General features: G+C 54.2%; 1 protein-coding gene across 2 annotated transcripts; it reads left to right on the top strand.

Annotated features, from left to right (window-relative positions):
- Window positions 1-295: 295 nt before the first annotated feature.
- On the top strand, window positions 296-11,713 carry Sik1 (salt inducible kinase 1). Of its 2 annotated transcripts, XM_032888706.1 has the most exons (14): window positions 296-417; window positions 1,050-1,220; window positions 1,887-2,003; window positions 4,437-4,500; window positions 4,655-4,816; window positions 4,939-5,063; window positions 5,153-5,276; window positions 5,887-6,110; window positions 6,339-6,494; window positions 6,927-7,049; window positions 7,158-7,374; window positions 7,749-8,030; window positions 8,625-8,853; window positions 9,270-11,713. In XM_032888706.1, the coding sequence occupies exons 2-14, from the start codon at window positions 1,065-1,067 to the stop codon at window positions 9,619-9,621; spliced, it is 2,331 nt and encodes a 776-aa protein (XP_032744597.1). In that variant the 5' UTR covers window positions 296-417; window positions 1,050-1,064; the 3' UTR covers window positions 9,622-11,713. The 2 variants fall into 2 exon arrangements, with proteins under 2 accessions (XP_032744597.1, XP_032744596.1); XM_032888705.1 differs by having other exon boundaries at window positions 296-1,220.
- Window positions 11,714-19,008: the final 7,295 nt, after the last annotated feature.

Below are 19,008 nucleotides of genomic sequence, written 5' to 3' on the forward strand. Positions count from 1 at the left end.
GTGCCCGGCAGGGGGCGCCGGCAGTCTCGGGCGGCTGCTGAGCCCGGCCCCTGACGTCACCGCCCGCGGTCGCCATAGCGACGGCCTCACCAGCGCGCGCGTCAGAGCCTCCAGTCTCTTGGCAACCGCCCGATCTCCGCTCCCCCTCGGCAGGCACCGGGCCGCGCGTCGCTCTGGCGTCAAAACGACGTCAATGGGCTGTGCCTGCCGCGGGGGGCGGGGTGGGGGGGCTTGCGCGGGCGGGGCCGGGGCGGGCGGGCGTTGCCGCGTGCGGCCGGCGGCGGCGGGCGCTGACATGCGGCGCGGCCCGGGCGGCGGCAGCATCGTTGGCGGCGGCGGCGCGAACGGCGGGCGCCGGAGCAGAGCAAGCAGCCGAGCGAGTGGCGTCCCGGGTCGGGCACACGGAGGGCGGCGGAGGTGAGCGATGGCGCGAGTTCGGGTCTCCGAGGCCCTCAGGTGCGCGCATAGGGTCGCGGGCAGGACTCCAGCCCCGCGGGCTCCCCATTGTTGCGGGTCGGCGCCCGGAGGCGGGTCTGTGAGCGCCGGGTTGAGAAGCCTGTCCTGAGGGACTGAGCGCTGGCTCTAACGGACGGGAGCACGGTGAAAGCCCGGGACCCGAGGGTGTCCAGGGGCTGGCGTGGGGTCCACCGAGGGTGGACGGCTGGCGCGCGCTCCCGGCCAGGACCGGGGGTCGGGGGGCGCGTGCGTGGGGGCTCGCACTGAGGGAACCTGGGATCGAGGGGGCGCGCGCGTGGGGGCGCGGGCTGGGAGCCTAGGATCCTAGGGCTCTGACTAGGGAATTCGGGGTAAAGGGGGTGCGTGCGTGGAGACTTTAGTCCAGGGGGACACAGTGTCAAGGAATGAGCGAGTGGGGGTGTGAGCTGCGATCCAGTGTCGGGGCCACAGTAGAAGCCTCGGGCTGGAGGAACACAGGGTCGAGGACGCACGCCCGGTGGCCAGTGGGACACAGTTTTGGTGGCCGGGCTCGGCGGGGAACGGGATCCGGCCGGGGTCGGTCGGTGCTGAGCGCACTCCTCGCTGACCCGCAGGTGCGGCCCGAAGCCATGGTGATCATGTCGGAGTTCAGCGCGGTCCCCACAGGCACCGGCCAGGGCCAGCAGAAGCCCCTCCGGGTGGGCTTTTACGACGTGGAACGGACCCTGGGCAAAGGCAATTTTGCAGTGGTTAAGCTGGCGCGGCACCGAGTCACCAAAACGCAGGTGCGCGCGCGTGTTTTGTGTGTGTGTGTGTGTGTGTGTGTGTGTGTGTGTGTGTGTGGGGTGTGGGGGGAGAACTAAACGGGGGGGGTGGATCCAGCGAGGGGGGGGACTCCTGTGCTGATTCAGTCCTGCAGAGTTGATTGTCACAATTATAAACGATGACAGTGTTTAGTCTGGTAAAGGGGGGAAAAAAAGCTTCTACATAATTTGTACAATTACTAGGGAACAGCGAAGATAATAATGACCAGCAGCCGCCCCCTCCCGGCAAGAGAGGAGGAGGGAGAGAGAGGAAGGGAGGGAGGAAGAGGGGAAGAGAGAGAGAGAGAGAGAGAGAGAGAGAGAGAGAGAGAGAGAGAGAGAGAGAGAGAACAGGAGAAGGAACAACAGAAATGAGCGGCTCCTTGTAACGCTAGCTGGCAAATGGCAAATATAGGGGCTTTAATTCAACTTCTATCCCTTTGAATAATGTTAGTGGCTACTTTTATTTTATTTTTCCCCCCAACTTCTTGTGACCTCTTGAAGACATCAAACGTTCGAGAAATTCACTTGCCAAAAAAATAAAATAAAATAAAATAAATAAATAAATAGAAAGAAAGAAAAAAGACGGTGCAAATGAGGTGACTTGAAGGTTTATTTACCCTCCCCCCTTCTTTTGAAAATCTGTAGGTTGCAATTAAAATAATCGACAAGACACGGTTAGATTCTAGTAATCTGGAGAAGATCTACCGGGAGGTCCAGCTCATGAAACTCCTGAACCACCCAAATATTATCAAGCTTTACCAGGTGAGCCGGAGGGGGCCTCCCTGCTCCGTGGGACACATCCATTGATTTTTCTCCTGTCACACCCTGAGACTTCTTGGGTCCCTGAACGTAGTTCGGGGTTTCCGATGCTGTGTGGGAACCGAACCACTTAGTACAAAATAGCTGGATTGACCTTCACGAGGCTGGGTAGCTTTATTGACTGTTGAGTCTCTTGCTGTGGGTCCTACCTGTTCCCGTTTTGGACGTGTTGAGGTCTGTTGACGAAGTCCTGTCACTGGGAGGATAGCCCTGTGTATGCTCGGTCGGGCTCGAGCGAAGGACAAACTTGAGCAAAACTCAGAACTTCCGCCTTTGCAGATGGTTGCTAAACGTCAAAGAAGCAGCTGTTCTTTCCCCAGGTCTCCTTATCCTTTGGGATACAGCGCTAAGGAAAGACAGGGAGATACTTCAGCCCCTAAGAACTTGCCATTTAATCTGGGCGGAGGACGTGCGTGCCTCACCCGCTTGTCTGTCTGTTGTTCCCTGACAATCTTCCTCAGCAGTCTGCCTGGTGATAACTGGCTGCTTCTGCTGCTGTGAAATAGCTCTGTGTGTGTGGAGAAACCAGGGCTTGTGGATTGAATTGGTGTGTGATTCCCGTCAGTGACTCTCAGGATCCTTGTGAGCCTGGGGTGACTGCAAGGGACAGTTGGAAAAGCTCTGCGCACGGTTCAGGAGGGGAAAGAACTGTAATTTAAAATTACCCCCTGGCCAGTCCTTCTCAGAACAAAGACAGACAGGTCTCTGGAGCTTGTGTTTGGCCTGTGGTGACGGCTCCCTCTGAATCTCTTAAGCACAGAGCCCAGGGCTGTGCGTTCAGGGGGTCGTGCCTTATTTCAGTCTTTAAGTGGTGGTGCTCGAAGACGGGTTTCCTCTGTGGTCAGTGCTTGCGAGAGGGGACTGGGGAGGCTTGACCCCTGTGCTCCTGCCTGTTTGTGGATGCCCATCTGTCTTAGCACCCTCTTCCTGCCTTCCACTTGCCCACCAGGTCAGTCTCACCAAGGGAACGTTACCCAGGGGATGGATGTCAGAGTAGATATTTTAGCTCCTGTCTTCAGTGACTCAGCCTTCAGGATCGGGTGGGCTGCTGAGGCCAGTTGGTCCTCTGGTCTCGATTGATACTGGTGTCTAGCATTCATTCAGCTGGCCCCGGCCCCAGAGGCCTACTGAGGCATCTCATTCTCTCCTTTGGGTGGGGGTGGGGAGTGTTCGTCTGGTTGTGTCTGTTGAGATAGGGTCTTGCCATGTAGTTGCTCTAGCTGGCCCTGGTGTTCTCTGTGCCCTGCCAGCCTGTCTGAGGACAGATGTCTGCCACCACAGTTGGCTTATTTTGGGTCTTAAAAGGTTAAAAGATGTAGACTCTGAGTTCGTTTTCCTTCCCCTTTCTGACCTCTGCTGCACCGTGGGGAGTGGGGAGGGGACGATGGCTGAACTTTGAGCTGAATTGCTATGGTTTTTAATAACACTTTTCTTAGTAAAATTTATGATTGAAGAAGCTTCTTTAAAAGTATCTTCTAAAGGAATAATAGTACATCTTAAACCCAAAGAAACCTTTCTTCCTATTGGAATATAGGAAGAAATATTTTCTCTATTTACTTGTATTGAGACAGTTTCACTACGTAGACTGACTGGGCTAGGACTGCTATGTAGACCAGGCTGGCCTTGAACTTCTGGTAATTCTGCCTCTGCCTCCTGAGTGCTGGGATGACAGGAGAATGCTACATACCTGGCTCCCCTGGAATATTTAACCTATGGGTATGCACAAGTGAGGGAACAACAACAACAACAATAAGCCCTGAATCTTTGTATCTTTGTTGCTTCGTTATGGTTTAAATGTTATTTTTGTAAGTAACAAAGTTGCCGATCAATAAATGAACTCTGAAGGTGTATGTTGACACTGACCATCACTGTTGACACATGCCAGGCACTGCACTGTACAAAGAGCAGTCCCCTGTAGCTTACCTTGGCAAGGCAGTGTTCTTAAAGGCTTAATGTCCTGTCAATAAAGCGAGGGGGGGCGGGGCATTTGTATCGATCACTCTGGCTGCTTTGGGTTTTGTCCCTGGGGCTTCTGAAAGGACACTCCCAGGATCCTGGCACGCATGGCCTTCAGAGCTCCCAGGGGGGCATGCAAGGCAAATGCTTGCCCTGTCCAGTCTTGTTTGTGGCTCTCTCCTTTTTTAGAGGAGGGTTGCCAGGACAGACAGGACCAGGAGACAGCGGGGTGGAAGTGTGTAAAGTTGCTTCTCTAGGTTGTGGATTTTTTTTCCCCCTCCCTCTCTCCTTCCTTAAATGATGGAGGTAGTTTTTTTGGAGAGGTCAAAGGTTGCTTTGGGTTCGAGTGCGACTACCACAGCATCTGTGTGAGCCTTTCTCCTCCCCTTAAGTTTTTCCTTATTTTTGTTGTCACTTCAGGTTATGGAGACAAAAGACATGCTGTACATCGTCACGGAGTTTGCCAAAAACGGAGAAATGTTCGGTGAGTCCCATTCCTTGTAGCATTAGGCGAAACCTGCCTCCTTGTGCCGCCCCGCATGCCTACACCTCCCAAGGTCCTCAGCATGTCTTTGCCCCGCCCCGGGGAGGCTCAGCGTCTTCTGGTGTGACTGACTTTTCCTTTGGTTGTCCCTCAGATTATCTGACTTCCAACGGGCACTTGAGTGAAAACGAGGCTAGGAAGAAATTCTGGCAGATCCTGTCAGCCGTGGAGTACTGCCACAACCATCACATCGTCCACCGGGACCTTAAGACAGAGAACCTTCTGCTGGACGGCAACATGGACATCAAGCTGGCAGGCAAGAATGTGGCAGGGGTTTGGGGTGGGGGGCCCTGTGGGACATCTGGTTCCAGTGCACCCAGCAGCCACGGTGCATGCCGGTCCCAAACCAATGCCAGTGCCTCTTCCTTTGCCTCGCAGATTTTGGATTTGGGAATTTCTACAAGCCAGGGGAGCCTCTGTCTACTTGGTGTGGGAGCCCCCCCTATGCCGCTCCTGAAGTCTTTGAGGGGAAGGAGTATGAAGGTCCCCAGCTGGACATCTGGGTAGGGAGCCTTTTTGGACCCTGCTGCCTGCCGTATGTCCCTGGAGCCGGCAAGCAGGGTACCAACACGCGCTGTCTGGTCATTCACAGAGCCTCGGCGTGGTGCTGTATGTCCTGGTCTGTGGTTCCCTCCCTTTCGATGGACCCAACCTGCCTACGCTGAGACAGCGGGTGCTGGAGGGCCGCTTCCGCATCCCCTTCTTCATGTCTCAAGGTGGGTGAGCGTGGAGCTGGTCTGCCCTGGGAGCCTTGGATGAGCTGGGCGGTGGCTTTAGGGAAGAGGTAGTGGGTGGGTCTCGCCAGCGCCTGCCCTGCTGCCTAGCAAGTCTGCAGTCAAGTCGAGACTCAGGGCTGGGTGATCGGACTGCAAGAGAAACTCAACCCACAGGTGCTTTCTAGTGCCCTACTTACAGCTCAGACAGGAAGCTCTCCCTGAAGTCTGTCTCCTGTAAGCCTGTCTCCGCAGTCCCCACCTACTAGCCAGGTCCTTCCATCTTTTCCTCACCCCCACCATCAGGCCCCAAGATGCCCACCCCTCTCACACACAAGGCTTTCTGCTTCACGAAGTCGCCTAGACTCAATAGGAGGGCTAGTCTAAATGGTTTTCGACCAAGAGTACTTAGAAAGATAGAGTGTCTTCTCTGGTTCTGGTCCCCAACATGGTGGCTCTTCTCTGAGGCAGGGGGGAAAGACCTAAATGGCAGCTTCAGACTTCTTGACTATCACGTGGGTGGTTTCCGCCCGTGTGATACGCTCTGCTGTGAGAGTAGGAATAAGCCCCCAGGCTCTGTGCCCTGTCCTCAGCGAGTCCTTCACTCCCACAGACTGTGAGACGCTGATCAGACGCATGCTGGTAGTGGACCCCGCCAAGCGCATCACCATTGCCCAGATCCGCCAGCACCGATGGATGCAGGCCGACCCCACCCTCCTGCAGCAGGACGACCCTGCCTTCTCCATGCAGGGCTACACCTCCAACCTGGGCGACTACAACGAGCAGGTGCTGGGCATCATGCAGGCCCTGGGCATCGACCGGCAGAGGACAGTAGAGGTGAGCATGCAAGGCCCTCACATTCTGGGATGCTGGTGGGATCGTGTTTCTCCGGCAAAGCGGGCCCTTCCCTGTGGAGTTAAAAATGGAGGTGCAGTCTAGTTTCAGGGCCAGCTTGTCTAAGGATATTCTCGGCTACCTGAGAGTTACTTGGAGTAGTCTCACAGGGAAGCCTAGTGGCCGGCGAGGCTGAGGCCTCATTCTGACCCTGCCGTCCCTGCTCCCTAGTCTCTACAGAACAGCAGCTACAACCACTTTGCGGCCATTTACTACCTCCTGCTCGAGCGCCTCAGGGAGCATCGAAGCACCCAGCCCTCATCCCGGGCCACCCCTGCACCTGCCAGACAGCCTCAGCTCCGAAACTCAGACCTCAGCAGTCTGGAGGTAAGGGTGAGCTCCCTCTCAGAGCCCTGTTTCCATCCCTTTGAGATGTCCCCTCAGAGCTCAAAGTCCTGTGCTTAGACATGGCTTAGACTCTCAGGGCAGTCCCCTGGATGCCAGTGCAAGTCTGCTTGTGCTTCAACCACAAGCTGTGGGGAGGGAAATGGAGGGGCGGTGGGGAGTGGAGAGTGTCCGGGGGAAGCTATGGCTACTCTATTCTGGGCCAGGCTCTGCAGGCTCTTGTTCTTGCATGCAAACACGCACATGCACACGCACACCAGTCACCTGCACGTGAGTGGGACCTCACAGACGTAGCGCCCTCAGCTAACATCGGGCCAGCTTCTGTCAGTTTTACCTGTAGGACCAGCCAGCTGCCACTGGTAACTGACCCTGGAAGTACTCCCTCACAAACCCCTCCCTCCTCTCTGACCCCAGGTTCCTCAAGAAATTCTCCCGTGTGACCCTTTCCGGCCCTCTCTGCTGTGTCCGCAGCCCCAGGCCTTGGCTCAGTCTGTCCTGCAGGCCGAGATAGACTGTGATCTCCACAGTTCGCTTCAGGTGTGTGGGCGCTGGTCCTCGGTGGGTTCCTCACTCTCCCCTGGTGGCCGTGTTCTACCAGGATCCTTGGAATCTCGGAAGTGACCGGCTTTCATCTCTCCTTTGCAGCCCTTATTCTTCCCCCTGGATACCAACTGCAGCGGAGTGTTCCGGCACCGATCCATCTCCCCCAGCAGCCTGCTGGACACAGCTATCAGTGAGGAGGCCAGGCAGGGTCCCGGCTTGGAGGAGGAGCAGGAGGTCCAGGAACCCCTGCCCGGCAGCACTGGCCGGAGGCATACACTGGCTGAAGTTTCCACCCACTTCTCCCCGCTCAACCCTCCTTGTAAGTACAGAGACCCAGTATCCAGGGTGAGGGCCAAGCCCACTTGAAATGGGCCCTTGGCCTGGCATTCTCCCTCTGTTAGGTTGTTTTTAGTGACCCATGGTTCATACTTGGTGACAGGCCACCCCCTTGGCTGTCCCAGGCACTGGACCTCTTCCTCTTCTGGGGTCCGAGCCTTGGTGTTTAGCTAGCCATCTGCCCTTGCACTTATGGGCTCACAGCCAGGGCCTCTAGGCTCTGGTGGCTTAGATTAAGCTCGAGTTGGGGAATACCATACCCCAGCCTCCCCTCACTTAACAGGCCAAGTACCTTGTCCCTCAGGCTGCACGTTGCGGGTGTGGAGTCTCCTGCTCAATCACTTGATCTCCCCACAGGCATAATTGTCTCCTCCTCTGCCGCTGCGAGTCCCTCGGAAGGAACTAGCTCTGACAGCTGCCTCCCCTTCTCTGCAAGCGAAGGTCCTGCAGGGCTCGGTGGTGGCCTGGCCACCCCAGGGCTTCTGGGCACCAGCTCTCCAGTCAGATTGGCCTCACCCTTCCTGGGATCACAGTCAGCCACCCCTGTGCTACAGAGTCAGGCAGGTCTGGGCGCGACTGTCTTACCTCCTGTCAGCTTCCAGGAGGGACGGAGAGCGTCGGATACGTCTCTCACTCAAGGTAAGGTCCCCTCCATCCCTCCTACCCCAGTGGCCCTCCCTGTCCTTGATGGGAGTTATGTGTGTGTCAGCCTGAACAGTTCCCTCCGTGCCCCTCAGACACACTGGACGTGCAACCCCAGTTCTAGGCAGCCTGACTTACAGGGTAGACTCAGACCCGGCCGTGAGTGCAAGGGACGACCGTTCTGGGCAACTAGCAGGATGGCCAGGGTCAAGGAAGGGACCTTGACCAAAACAGTCCCATGCTTGCTTTAGGTTTTTCTCTGTCACTCAGCGGGTACCCATGAGGCCCTGTACGTCTGTGTCAGTCCGGGCAGCCTCCTGAGCCCAGTGCACTGCACTCTCTCCCCCACAGCATACCCAGACACACCTGTGGGAGGGACCACAGCCCCACAACTAGAAAGAAGGCCATGGAGGAGGTGTGGATGTTGGAGTCAGGAGCTGGCAGCTGCCACTCGAGCCCTGTTAGGGAACCTTAGCCTTAGCTGCCCAGTTCTTCCCTTCCCTCCACAGAGCATGGAAACCCCAGTAGGCTGAAAGCTATCGGCCATCACCTAGAGCCAGGTCTGCTAACCCCCTGCTCTTGTCTCCATAGGGCTGAAGGCCTTCCGGCAGCAGCTAAGGAAAAACGCGAGGACCAAGGGGTTCCTGGGACTGAACAAGATCAAAGGATTGGCCCGTCAGGTGTGCCAGTCCTCCATCCGAGGTTCCCGGGGAGGGATGAGTACCTTCCACACCCCGGCCCCAAGCTCAGGTCTGCAAGGCTGCACGGCCAGCAGTCGCGAGGGCAGGAGCCTGCTCGAAGAGGTGCTGCACCAGCAGAGGTAGGCCTGACCTGCCATCCTGTTCCTGTGCTCCTTAAGGAGCCCATGAAACAAGCATCCCCTGTGTGCTGTGATGTCCCCTGTCGTGTGGTTTCCTTAAGGGACATTTTGGTTGGGGTTAGAGCAAGGAGAGGCAGTGGGTAGGTTTGGTAACCCTCTGTGGGTAGAGGGCAATGGTGACCAAGACCTTCTTCCTGTTGAGCTTGACATCTCTGAGTTGCCGCAACAGCTAGGACGTGGGGGCAGGATGGCTCAGGGATGTGTCACGTCACACACAAAGCTATGTGAAATCCCATCTGCCGAGAGCAGCTTGGAGGTGGGCGGGACCCACCTGGGCAGTGCGGAAACCAGAGCGCTGCTGGGCAGAGCCAACGAGGGTAACCGACCTCCTCCCTCCCCGTCTCTCTGTTCTTCAGGCTGCTCCAGTTACAGCACCACTCAGCCGTCTCATCTGACTACCAGCAGGCCCCCCAACTGTCCCCCGTCCCCTACGTGCTCACTCCCTGTGATGGCCTTCTCGTGTCTGGAATCCCACTGCTGCCAACGCCCCTCCTCCAGGCCGGCATGTCCCCCGTGGCGTCTGCCGCGCAGCTCCTGGATGCCCACTTGCACATCAGTGCTGGCCCCGTGGCCCTCCCCACTGGGCCCCTGCCACAGTGCCTCACCAGGCTGTCCCCAAGCTGTGATCCTGCTGGGCTGCCACAGGGGGACTGTGAGATGGAGGACCTGACCTCTGGCCAGCGGGGGACGTTCGTCCTGGTACAGTGAGGGTGACTCTGCCACACCCCTGCACCCCCACCCCTCGGATTGACTCTTCCAAGCAATAATTTCAGAGTATGTGAAGATGGTCTCGGACTCAAAAGCCAAGAACTTTCTAGACGTGAAACAAGCAATATGTTTGGTGTACGGGCTTTTTTAGGAGTTTTTGTTTTTGTTTTTGTTTTTCCTTGCACTGAGTGACCTCAATGATAAGTAGGGACGGAAACTTTCTGAAGAAAAATAATAATTAAGAGTATGTCACGTGGGCGGGCGGATGGGAGGGAAGGACAATGAGGGGAGAGAGGCCCTCGCGGCTGAGCTGAAGGAGAAGAGAGGGGCCATGCTGCTCAGGGACCTACACTCCTGTTCACGGTCCGTCACCATCACGTGACAAGCGCTTGGACGTCCCTGAAGGGGGGCAGCTCGTACCATGGCTCGCGTGCCCGTGTGTTGGGCATCGTTTTGGGTTTGGCTTCACAGCGCTCCACCTCCGAAACGCTCCGAAGTTGCTGCTCTCCGTGTGGGTTTCAGAATAGCCGAGCATCAGCCTAGGGGAAGACCCCGCCCAATCCCGGGATTTCCCCCCCCCCCTGCGTCAGCCAGAGGACCGCCTCACGTCACCTCTCAGTTTAAGATTCTGTAGCTGCTCAAGTCAGTTCGCCCGGCTTATTCAAAGGACTGGAAGCGGGTAAGGACCTGCAGGTGGGCACTCTGTCCCGCGGTCACTTGGACCAGAGCCCCTCCCTCCGCAAGGAAGCCAAGAAGTTCCTTCTTGCCGCGTACCTCGACTGCTGCTAATTATCAGATTTTTTTTTTATGCATTTCATTATCAGGGTCCCGCAAGAACACCTGACTTGGGGAAATTGTGCAATACCAAGGGGCTGTGACCAGAGGGACCCAGGTAGCCAGCGGGCATCTTGGTTCTGACCACCTTGCTCTTGGTCTGGGACCTTTCCTACTTTCTTAGTAAAAGCTCGGCCCCCCAGGCCTGGGCTTTGTCTGGCTTGCTTTCCAGGAATATTATAAGTCAGTGTTTGTAAAGTTTCTTTTTAAAGCAAACACTACACATGTATATAAATAGGAGACAGACACTACTTATTTTTTTCTTTTTCTATTTTGTATACACTTCTGTGTTCCTGGCTTAAAAACCTCCCCTGGTCACATTTAGAAGTCATACCCCACGTTTGTGTTTGAAAGGGCCGCGGGCTGCCCACCTCCAGCATAGGGTAGAGGTGTCAGGGAAGGAGCGGCCCCACCTGACAAGTCTACCTGGACAGGTAGGCCCAGGCAACAGCCGTGCCATCCAAACACCTTCGTTCTCTGTCAGCCGTCTGTCTGTCCCCCCTGCCTCCCGGGCGACTTCACCACCGCGTCTCACCACCGCAGTATTAACCTGAGGTCATTAAGGGAGAGGAAAGGAGACACTTGCAAAAGCCAAAGATTGACCGAGTTACCTGAGGCCAGGAAGAGGCAGCCCTCGAACCTGACGTCACAGCGCAGTCCTCCCTGTTGGCCCCGTGGCCCAGCCTATACCGCTTACTCTCAAGACGGGCGGAGGACCGTTCTTCTGGGTCAGAACTGGTGCCCTCCATAGAACAAACCAAAAAGTGTCCCTCCTGCCGACTCACCTGATGTGTGGATCAAGGAAGCACCCAGTATCCCGGGCAGCCGGCTCTCCTCTCCCACAGTTCCTGTCCGGATACCACAGATCAAAGGCCTGGGCACTGCTGTGTGTCAGAAGTGACAAGCACTTTACTTTCTGGCAGTTTTTGTGTCTTCTAGTCGCTGTCGACCCTCTGGGGGACAGTAATGTCATGGTTTTTAGTTCTTTTTTTTTTTTTTGGCGTGTGTGCTGTGTTTTTGTAGATCCTCATGGCCCTGTGCTGGGCTGTAATGGGATCGCCTATTTAAAGACACTACCGTGATCTCAGATGTATATAATGGGTTTTTTGTTTTGTTTTTGTTTTTTTACTATGACGGGATTGTTTCATTTCTCATGTTAATGTGAGAGACGTATGCCAAATGATTAGTTGATGTATTTTTTTTAATTTAATATTTAAATAAAATATTTGGGGGGAAATCTTGACTTTCCCTTAGTTCACCTCTGGGAGCCCGTTCCTTTGAAACACTGTTGGGAGGACCCAGAAGGCTGAATTGTATTCAGGCCTGCCACAGCGTCCTGTCTTAGCCCCAAATCAACAACAGGCATTTCCTGGCTTCCCTCCTTCCAAATGGACTCTGAATCCCTTGACAAGTTCTAGAAGTCTTAAACCTTTACAAGTTTTAGAAGAATTTCACAGGGAAACTCCCCTGCCCTGAGTCTTCACTCCCCTCTGGGTAAAAGAAAATTCTTCAACGTTGCCTCCTGCAGTGGGGAGGTGCTGTGGCATAAACTCCACAGAAGAAAATGAAACAGTTCTACCCTCTTTGGGTCTATACCCAAAAACTGCTCTGAGAGGTGTTTATACAGAGATGTTTACAGGGGCACTGTCAGAGGTCAAAGTTTAGGGGCCGTGGATGAATCAACAGAAAAATGTGTTCCCTCCCTAGAGCGGAGTACTTAGCCTTCAAAGCGGAGAGAACCCTAGCCTGACTGAGTCCCAGGGGTATGTTCAGTGAGATAAGTTAGTCACAACAGACAGGGACAATACTGCACTCCTACGGGGACCTTAGAGTGGTCAAATTCAGAAAGTAGCGTGGTGGCTTAGGGACTGAGATCCAGTTTGGGGCAGTGAGAGACTTCTGGAGGTGACGGCTGCACAGACATGCGCTTTAAATGCCACTGGACTATGCATTCAGAAGCAGGGTGGTACATTTCCTATTGGCTCTGTCACACTGTGGCAAAAGTATTTGAGAGAAAAGGCCCAGAGAATGGGCAGTAACTGCCAGAGAGCCGGAAGGAGCCGTGTTGGAGCACAGCGGCCTCAAAACAAGGATACGGCCACTGCGGGTGCTGAGAACCCAGAATCTTCTTCACTAGGGCTCTTGAGGAGCATTACTCCCAGGGGCCAGCCCAGCCCCTTCAGACTGCTAGACAGGGGTGGGGTGGGGGGCTGAAGGCTATGGGGGAGCCTCGTTGGATCCCGGTGAGCCTTGGCCGCTCAAGCTGTGTGTTTAAAGTGCCTACCACATCTAGACTTGCTAAACCACGCATCATGAGGAAAACCAACCCAGACTACACCTCCAAGGAAGTTGGGCAGGCCAGCCTCCAGCCATGCTGCCAGTGTGTATTCGGCCTAGGTTGGGAGGAATGACAAGGCCACCTTGGCTTTAGTGTTCATATTTGCAGAGGCTCTCGGGGCAGTAGGCTCCATTCAGGCATTCAGCTTGACTCACACAGTGGCCCTGTGCCGGGAGAACCTGCTTATCGAGTGGAAAGCTGACCAAGTCCAGATGAATCTTGTCTCTGGCCCTTCCTGTGCGTTTGGTTTTCACATGCATTCTCGCTAAGTGGTAGACTGACAGATGTCTCAGCTCCCACGTAGGTGGTCCTCTCCTACTGAGGAAGGGATACTGTGGGTGCCCCAGAAAGACTGGTTACAGCCCCCTGTGTGGAACTAACTCCTTAGGAAGTGGGTGTCAGCTGTACTTTCCTGCAACTGCTTCTTCTAGGACTTGTGTGCGGGGAGGGTGGGGACGGAGATAATAAAACGTCACTCGGATCTCTCCGGTTGGAAATCAGAGCCTGGGGGACCTTCTAGAAACTTGGTGGGACCCCTGGGGATTCTGTCCTGGGTTAGGCGATCTCCTCACAACCTTTTCCAATCCGAGCAGGAGCAGCTATTGTTCCTCCCAAGCCTGTCAAGTCCCTCGCCTGTGGAGAGAGAGGTCCCTTCCCAGCCCTGCCCAGAACTTACTGCCAACAATTTTGCTCTGCGAACTCTCAGGGAGTTTCACAAGATGTTTACATCAGGGACGTGTCTGTTCCTGTCCTGCAATTAGAGAGGCTCTGACACACCCCTCACCATACAGCTGCACTTCTGAGAGATGGGGTGTATTGGGGGTTCCTTAGATTTCTTCCTCCTGATCCTTCTGGCCAGGGGCCAGGCATACCCTGGAGCAGTGACCGCTGTGGAGTAAGCGGGCTGTTTATGTCCTTGCTAATAGAAGATAGAGCCGTGCCCATCGGGGCTCAGCACACAGTGTCTCGGTGGCTAAGGATGTGGTCTTGGCTGTCACGTGCCTTTGTGTGGCTAGTTCTATGGCTTTCCAGTCCTGTGACACTGGACGGATGACCTGGATGGGCTGCTCATCAACGTTCTCTTTTGCAACGTGGCGTACCGAGTCACAGAGTCACCTCTGAGGGCCGTGTGGCTTCTGACTAGTTTGTGACACACAGAGACGGCATACAAGTCGGCCTGGATGCAGGGAGCACTAAGCAAACAAGGTGGTGTCCCTTAGCATCCGTCGGAGAGGGCAGGACAGGATACCCCTCCTCCCACCTCAACAAGGAGAGTTGTCAACTGGCCACCCAGCTCTAGGCCTAACCCTCACACAGAGGGTGCCAACTCTGACAGAAGGTGGGAGGCTTTACCCAGCAGTCCCCTAGATGCTCCTTGGCCAGACACCACTAAGTGTTTTTATTGCTCGACTTCAGGCTGGCCATCTCCGCAAAATTTCAGGTAGGAAGGATTTTTTTGCCAATCTCTAGGAGTGGGACCCTCTTCTTGCCCTGTATCCCAGCATGCACCAGGATGTGAGGGCAGGGCCTTCTTCAGAGCAGGAACTGAATCTGCCTGAGGAGGAACTGAGTCCTGGGGGCAGAAGAAAAACAAAACAGACCTACAGTTTTGCTTCTAGAATGAAGTGGGGGTTGGGGGTGGGGATGTTAGAAGACACCCTGGTGAGGGGTTGGGCAAGGACTGCCTTGAGGAAATGTGACCTTGGTGGGCCTTGCAGAACATCTGGTGAAGGTTCTTTAAGGTCTGGGAATCTGGGCTTGGCTCGCAGCTAGGCAGTAGCGGGAGTTAAGTGGGGTGGATGCTTCTCGATTCTTCCGCAGACTCTCCATCCACTTTCATTATTGGTATCTTGTCTATTTTAATGTGATTTCTCTAAAATTCTGAGAGGACTTTAAAACACTCGGAAGACCCACTGGCCAGCCCCAGCAGCTCTGGTACCTTTCCCTTCTCTCTGGAACAGGATGGGGCCATGTTTCCTCAGGGTGGAAGCCATGTTTCCTCAGGGTGGAAGCCATGTTTCCCCAGTATTTTTTTTTTTTTTTTTTTTTTTTTTTTTTTTTTTGAGGCAGGGTCTTGTCTTGTTAAAGCCATGCTGGTCTTTAATTGCCCTCGTAGTCAAGGATGACCCGGAACTTCTGTGTCCCAAATGCTGCCATGACAGGTACACTTGGCTGGGGACCAAACCAAGGCTTCATCCTTGCTAGGTAAGCAACTAAACTACACATCTAGGCCCCCAAGGTGCATTTTGACAAAACTCTCCAGCTAGCAAGAGGTTGGATAAAAAGCAGGAACTTTCCCACACAGCTTGCAGAAAGGAGGATAAAGACCAAGGTTTTTTCTGAAGAGGCACCCACAAGGGGCCCCCAGGAAAGAGAGACGAGATTGAGGTCACACTGCACTGCAGTCCCAAGCAAGCCCTCATTCTGACCCCATGTCCAAGGAGTTCAGGGCACAGATGGTCCAATGCATGCTGAATGTGGAACGTTCCTATTGGGCAGTAAGACCTGCTGTCCCCACCCCAGGTGCTAGAGGACCTACTTCCTGTCACTGTGGGCGCTGGTTGGCATTTTAAGTTTTCTACAGAGCCACAACCGCGTGGCTTTCTGGGTTTGGCTTTGTTCCTTGGCGTCATAGGGTGGAGACTCATCAAATGCTCCACAGGTCACTAGCTCACTCCTTTAATAGCCGAGTGGCATCCTTGGCGTGCATACATCACACTGTGTTTACCCAGCCACCTGGCGATTGGTACATGGTTGGTTTCCAGCTCGGGGCTATTAGAAACGATGTTGCAGTGTTTGTGCGTCTGGTGATGGTTTTGTTTCTCTTGGGTGTTAGAGGTCAAAGGTTCGCGGAGAGGTGGCACAGCGTGACAGCTGCCGACCTTCAGTGAAGCTGCCACACTGTTTCTAACTCGGTCCTTCCCTGACTACAAAGTTCCACCTGGTCACATCCTCAGCTGCATTTGACACCATCCGTCTCTTACTCCTTAGCCACGCTGTTCCATCTGTAGCCCTAGCAGCGCCTTTTCAGATTCATTTAAATTCACTTGCTGCCTTCCTTCCACGGGATGCTAAGGTTTGAACCAACCCAACCTGTCGAACCAATCCCTTCTCTGCTTCTGGGCCATGCCCCTTGCTTCTTGCCCGTTTGTCATTGGCTTACCCAAGCCCTTGTTATTGAATTACTGGAGTTCTTTATATATTTATTCATCGTGTCAAGTGTCTTTGTTATGTGGGTGTGTGCATACAAATACATTTACAGGGCGAGAGAGAAAACAATCTGACAGTGTGTGGCTGGCCTTTCATTTGAAAAGAGTTGAAGTGTTTTAGTGTGCGCATTTGGACAAATTCAAATCCATTGTTTTTGTCATGTGGCTTATGATATTTGTATCTTGTCTAAGAAGTCCATCCACTCTGATGTGTATTATTATTATTATTATTATTATTACATTATTATTACATTCCTAGGTCCTTTGTATCTTTGTATACATTTTAGGGCCATCTTGCCAGCGTCTGACTTAAATTTAAGTGCTTAAGCAAGCGATTTCCTCCCTTCCATCTTTCTTTCCTTTCTTTTTCTTTCTTTCGTGTTCCGTGGAATTTGTCACCGGAGGCATTTCTTGGTAGGAGGCTTTAAACTTCAAATTCAATTTAAGGAATGCATCTAGAGCTAGTCCGAGTTTCAATTTCATTTCTGAGGAAGCTGTGGGAATTTGAGGGCAGGGGGCCGTGAGTTTTCACCAGCTCTCACCGTATTTTCTAGAATGGTACTCCAATAAGATCTGTTTTGATGACCCCCCGAAGGATAATACTGAAGACCATTTTTAAACCCGAAATCAGATAGCATCAAAAGGCATGGAATCAAACCTAGCATGTTCTGGCCCCTCTAGACCCCAGATGGGCACGAGGCTACCCATGCGTCCATGCGGTTTCTGGATCCTCTGGCTTTAGGTGGAGTGTACGCACACATACACTCACACACATGCACGCATGTGCATCAGGAAGCGCTATAGAGCTCTAGCTCTACTCCTGCCAGCCGGGAGGTCATAGTGGCACGTACCCAGCTGCCTGATGACAGGCCATCGCAAGCCCAGTAGAGTGAGGTATGGGGAGAGCCCAGAAAAACTCGAGCTGTGTTCTATATCATAAAGCTTGCCCTCTGACACACATGGCCTGGCTCATGCCAAGAACATCTGTCCCTAATGGGTAACAGTAGGGCCAGGGGCTTGGGGGCTGGACTTAGCATTTCAGTCCTCCATTCCCAGCCCTAGTCACCTCTAAGAGACATCAAACACCTGGGACTCCTAGAAACTCTGCCCACCTTCACCCATGCCCCCCAGAGCTGCAGGCAGACTGTGCCGGGCATCTGAGCAGCACTCCTAAGACATTTCATGGGTGAGCTCCCCTTTAGCATGGGTATAATTATTTTTCCTGAAATAGTGTGACAGCCCATCGTCCCTGCCGCCTGAGTCAGACAGAGAGATCACCGCTTCGCTTCTCACCGGCATGGCTTGCTATTGGCTGCTCTGGAGTCTGCAGCTCTCTGGGCTCTGCTGGATGCTCTGGGGCTTGAGGCCCAACGGCATGGTATATCAAAGGAGATGCTGCCCTGCTAGAGCTGGCAGAGCGGGGCTCGGATGAAGTTGGCAACGGGAGCTGGAATGGTCCTTGGTAAGAATGCTGAGATCAAGTCCTGGCCGGGAAGAGAGGCTCCTCTCAGCAGTGCCATCCCATAATAATAAGGAAGACTCCTGGGCCTCAGTGTGGTCAGGGTGACCACTACTGTGGGTTAGTCATGACCAGTAGCCAGAATGGAATGAAGGGTGGCCCAGTGTCAGTTGCTTGCCCCTGACACCTGCGTCACTTGCGTCACCTGTGTAACCTGTGTGTGTGCGTGAGGACCCAGCCCCAGGCAACTGCTTCTGCTTTGAGTTAAGTTACCAGAGCCTTGTCATTCAGCTTGGTTTCTTGTGTGTGTAAACTGCACATATGGAGGTCCCCCCTTTGTTCCCCTAAGCTCCTGGTCCCTGCGGTGTCATCAGTTCTAACCCCACAGAGCTCCGGGCCTCCTTTCTGCTCTGAGGGGCTCCCAGTTATCTTTCCAGTCAGCACATCGTCCGCTGCTTCCTGAGCTCAGAGGCCAGCTTCTCTCTGGCTTCTGAAGCTGTGAACTCAGATGCCGGTCCCCTAAGCCAAGGACACCGTGGTCCGTGTCACCAATACCACCGTCTCTGGTCCCTGGCACCTTCTACCTTGAAGTTCTCGTCGCTGACCCCTGTTTTAATGGTCAGAGATAGGCAGGGGGTGGGAGCCTGTTTCTGTGCTTGTTTCCAGTACCTTCTCCGGGAGAAGATATCCCTAGACACCGTGGGTCTGGGGGCAGGGGCTGGAACCCTGGAGCTGGAGGTAGTGGGGTACATCCACTTCCTCATGGATTACCAAACCTGCTGCCCTGTTATCTCCTGTGCCCTCCATGTGGAGATGGGGAAACTGAGGGAGCGCATACTTCTAAACTGGGGTGCCATCTGGCTTCTGCAGGCTAAAGGTGTTGGTCACGCTCTCCCTTAGTAGAAAAGCAAGCCCTGTGGCTATGGGCTTCCCTGACTGCATTGGAACCTCCTGGCTTCTCTAACTGAGACAGAAAACCTTGCTCATTTGAAAGAGTTCATGGCAGAGAACACTAATGGGTCTCAAGGTTCTGCGACAGGCTGAGCTCATGGCCCTGGGCACTGCAGGCTTCAGATTTTCCTGACCTTTCAACTTAAGGAGCCTCCCTAGCTCCGAGCCCTGCCTGGGACCACTAAGTTTAATGTATCCGGTGTCTTTGAAAGACGGTGGCTGTGTAAACAGACTCGTTTAGAGATAAGGCCTGGTGAAGGTGGAGGTGGGACAGGAATGGTTCTGACACCAGCCGAGGACTGTGGTGGGCCACCAGAAAATGAATGAGGAAGCAAAACAGACCCTTCCCTTGAGTCCCTGAAGGAGCTCGGCCCGCCAATAGGCTTTGCTTGCAGACATCGGAACTCGGCAAAAACAAATCTTTGTAATGGCATGAAGTTTAGCGTGCAGACGCCAGGACTCTCTTGGTGTGGAATTCTAGCAGCCAGCTGGCCCTGACCCTGCTCTGGGGACCCAAGCGATGTGGTATGCCTTCTCTGGGTGTCAGTGGCTCGGTGAAGTCAGACTTGGTAAAGACTTTTCCTGGTTGGGGAGAC

This window comes from Rattus rattus, chromosome 18 (assembly GCF_011064425.1).
Source record: "Rattus rattus isolate New Zealand chromosome 18, Rrattus_CSIRO_v1, whole genome shotgun sequence".
Taxonomy (NCBI): domain Eukaryota; kingdom Metazoa; phylum Chordata; class Mammalia; order Rodentia; family Muridae; genus Rattus; species Rattus rattus.

What these genes read in the sequence shown, in the direction of transcription:
- Sik1 (XM_032888705.1), top strand. Translation starts at nt 861, where the DNA reads ATGAGCGAGTGGGGGTGTGAGCTGCGATCCAGTGTCGGGGCCACAGTA. An exon ending in CATGGACATCAAGCTGGCAG is followed by an intron (nt 4,817 to 4,938) that starts GCAAGAATGTGG and finishes TTTGCCTCGCAG; the next exon opens with ATTTTGGATTTGGGAATTTC. An exon ending in GGATACGTCTCTCACTCAAG is followed by an intron (nt 8,031 to 8,624) that starts GTAAGGTCCCCT and finishes TTGTCTCCATAG; the next exon opens with GGCTGAAGGCCTTCCGGCAG.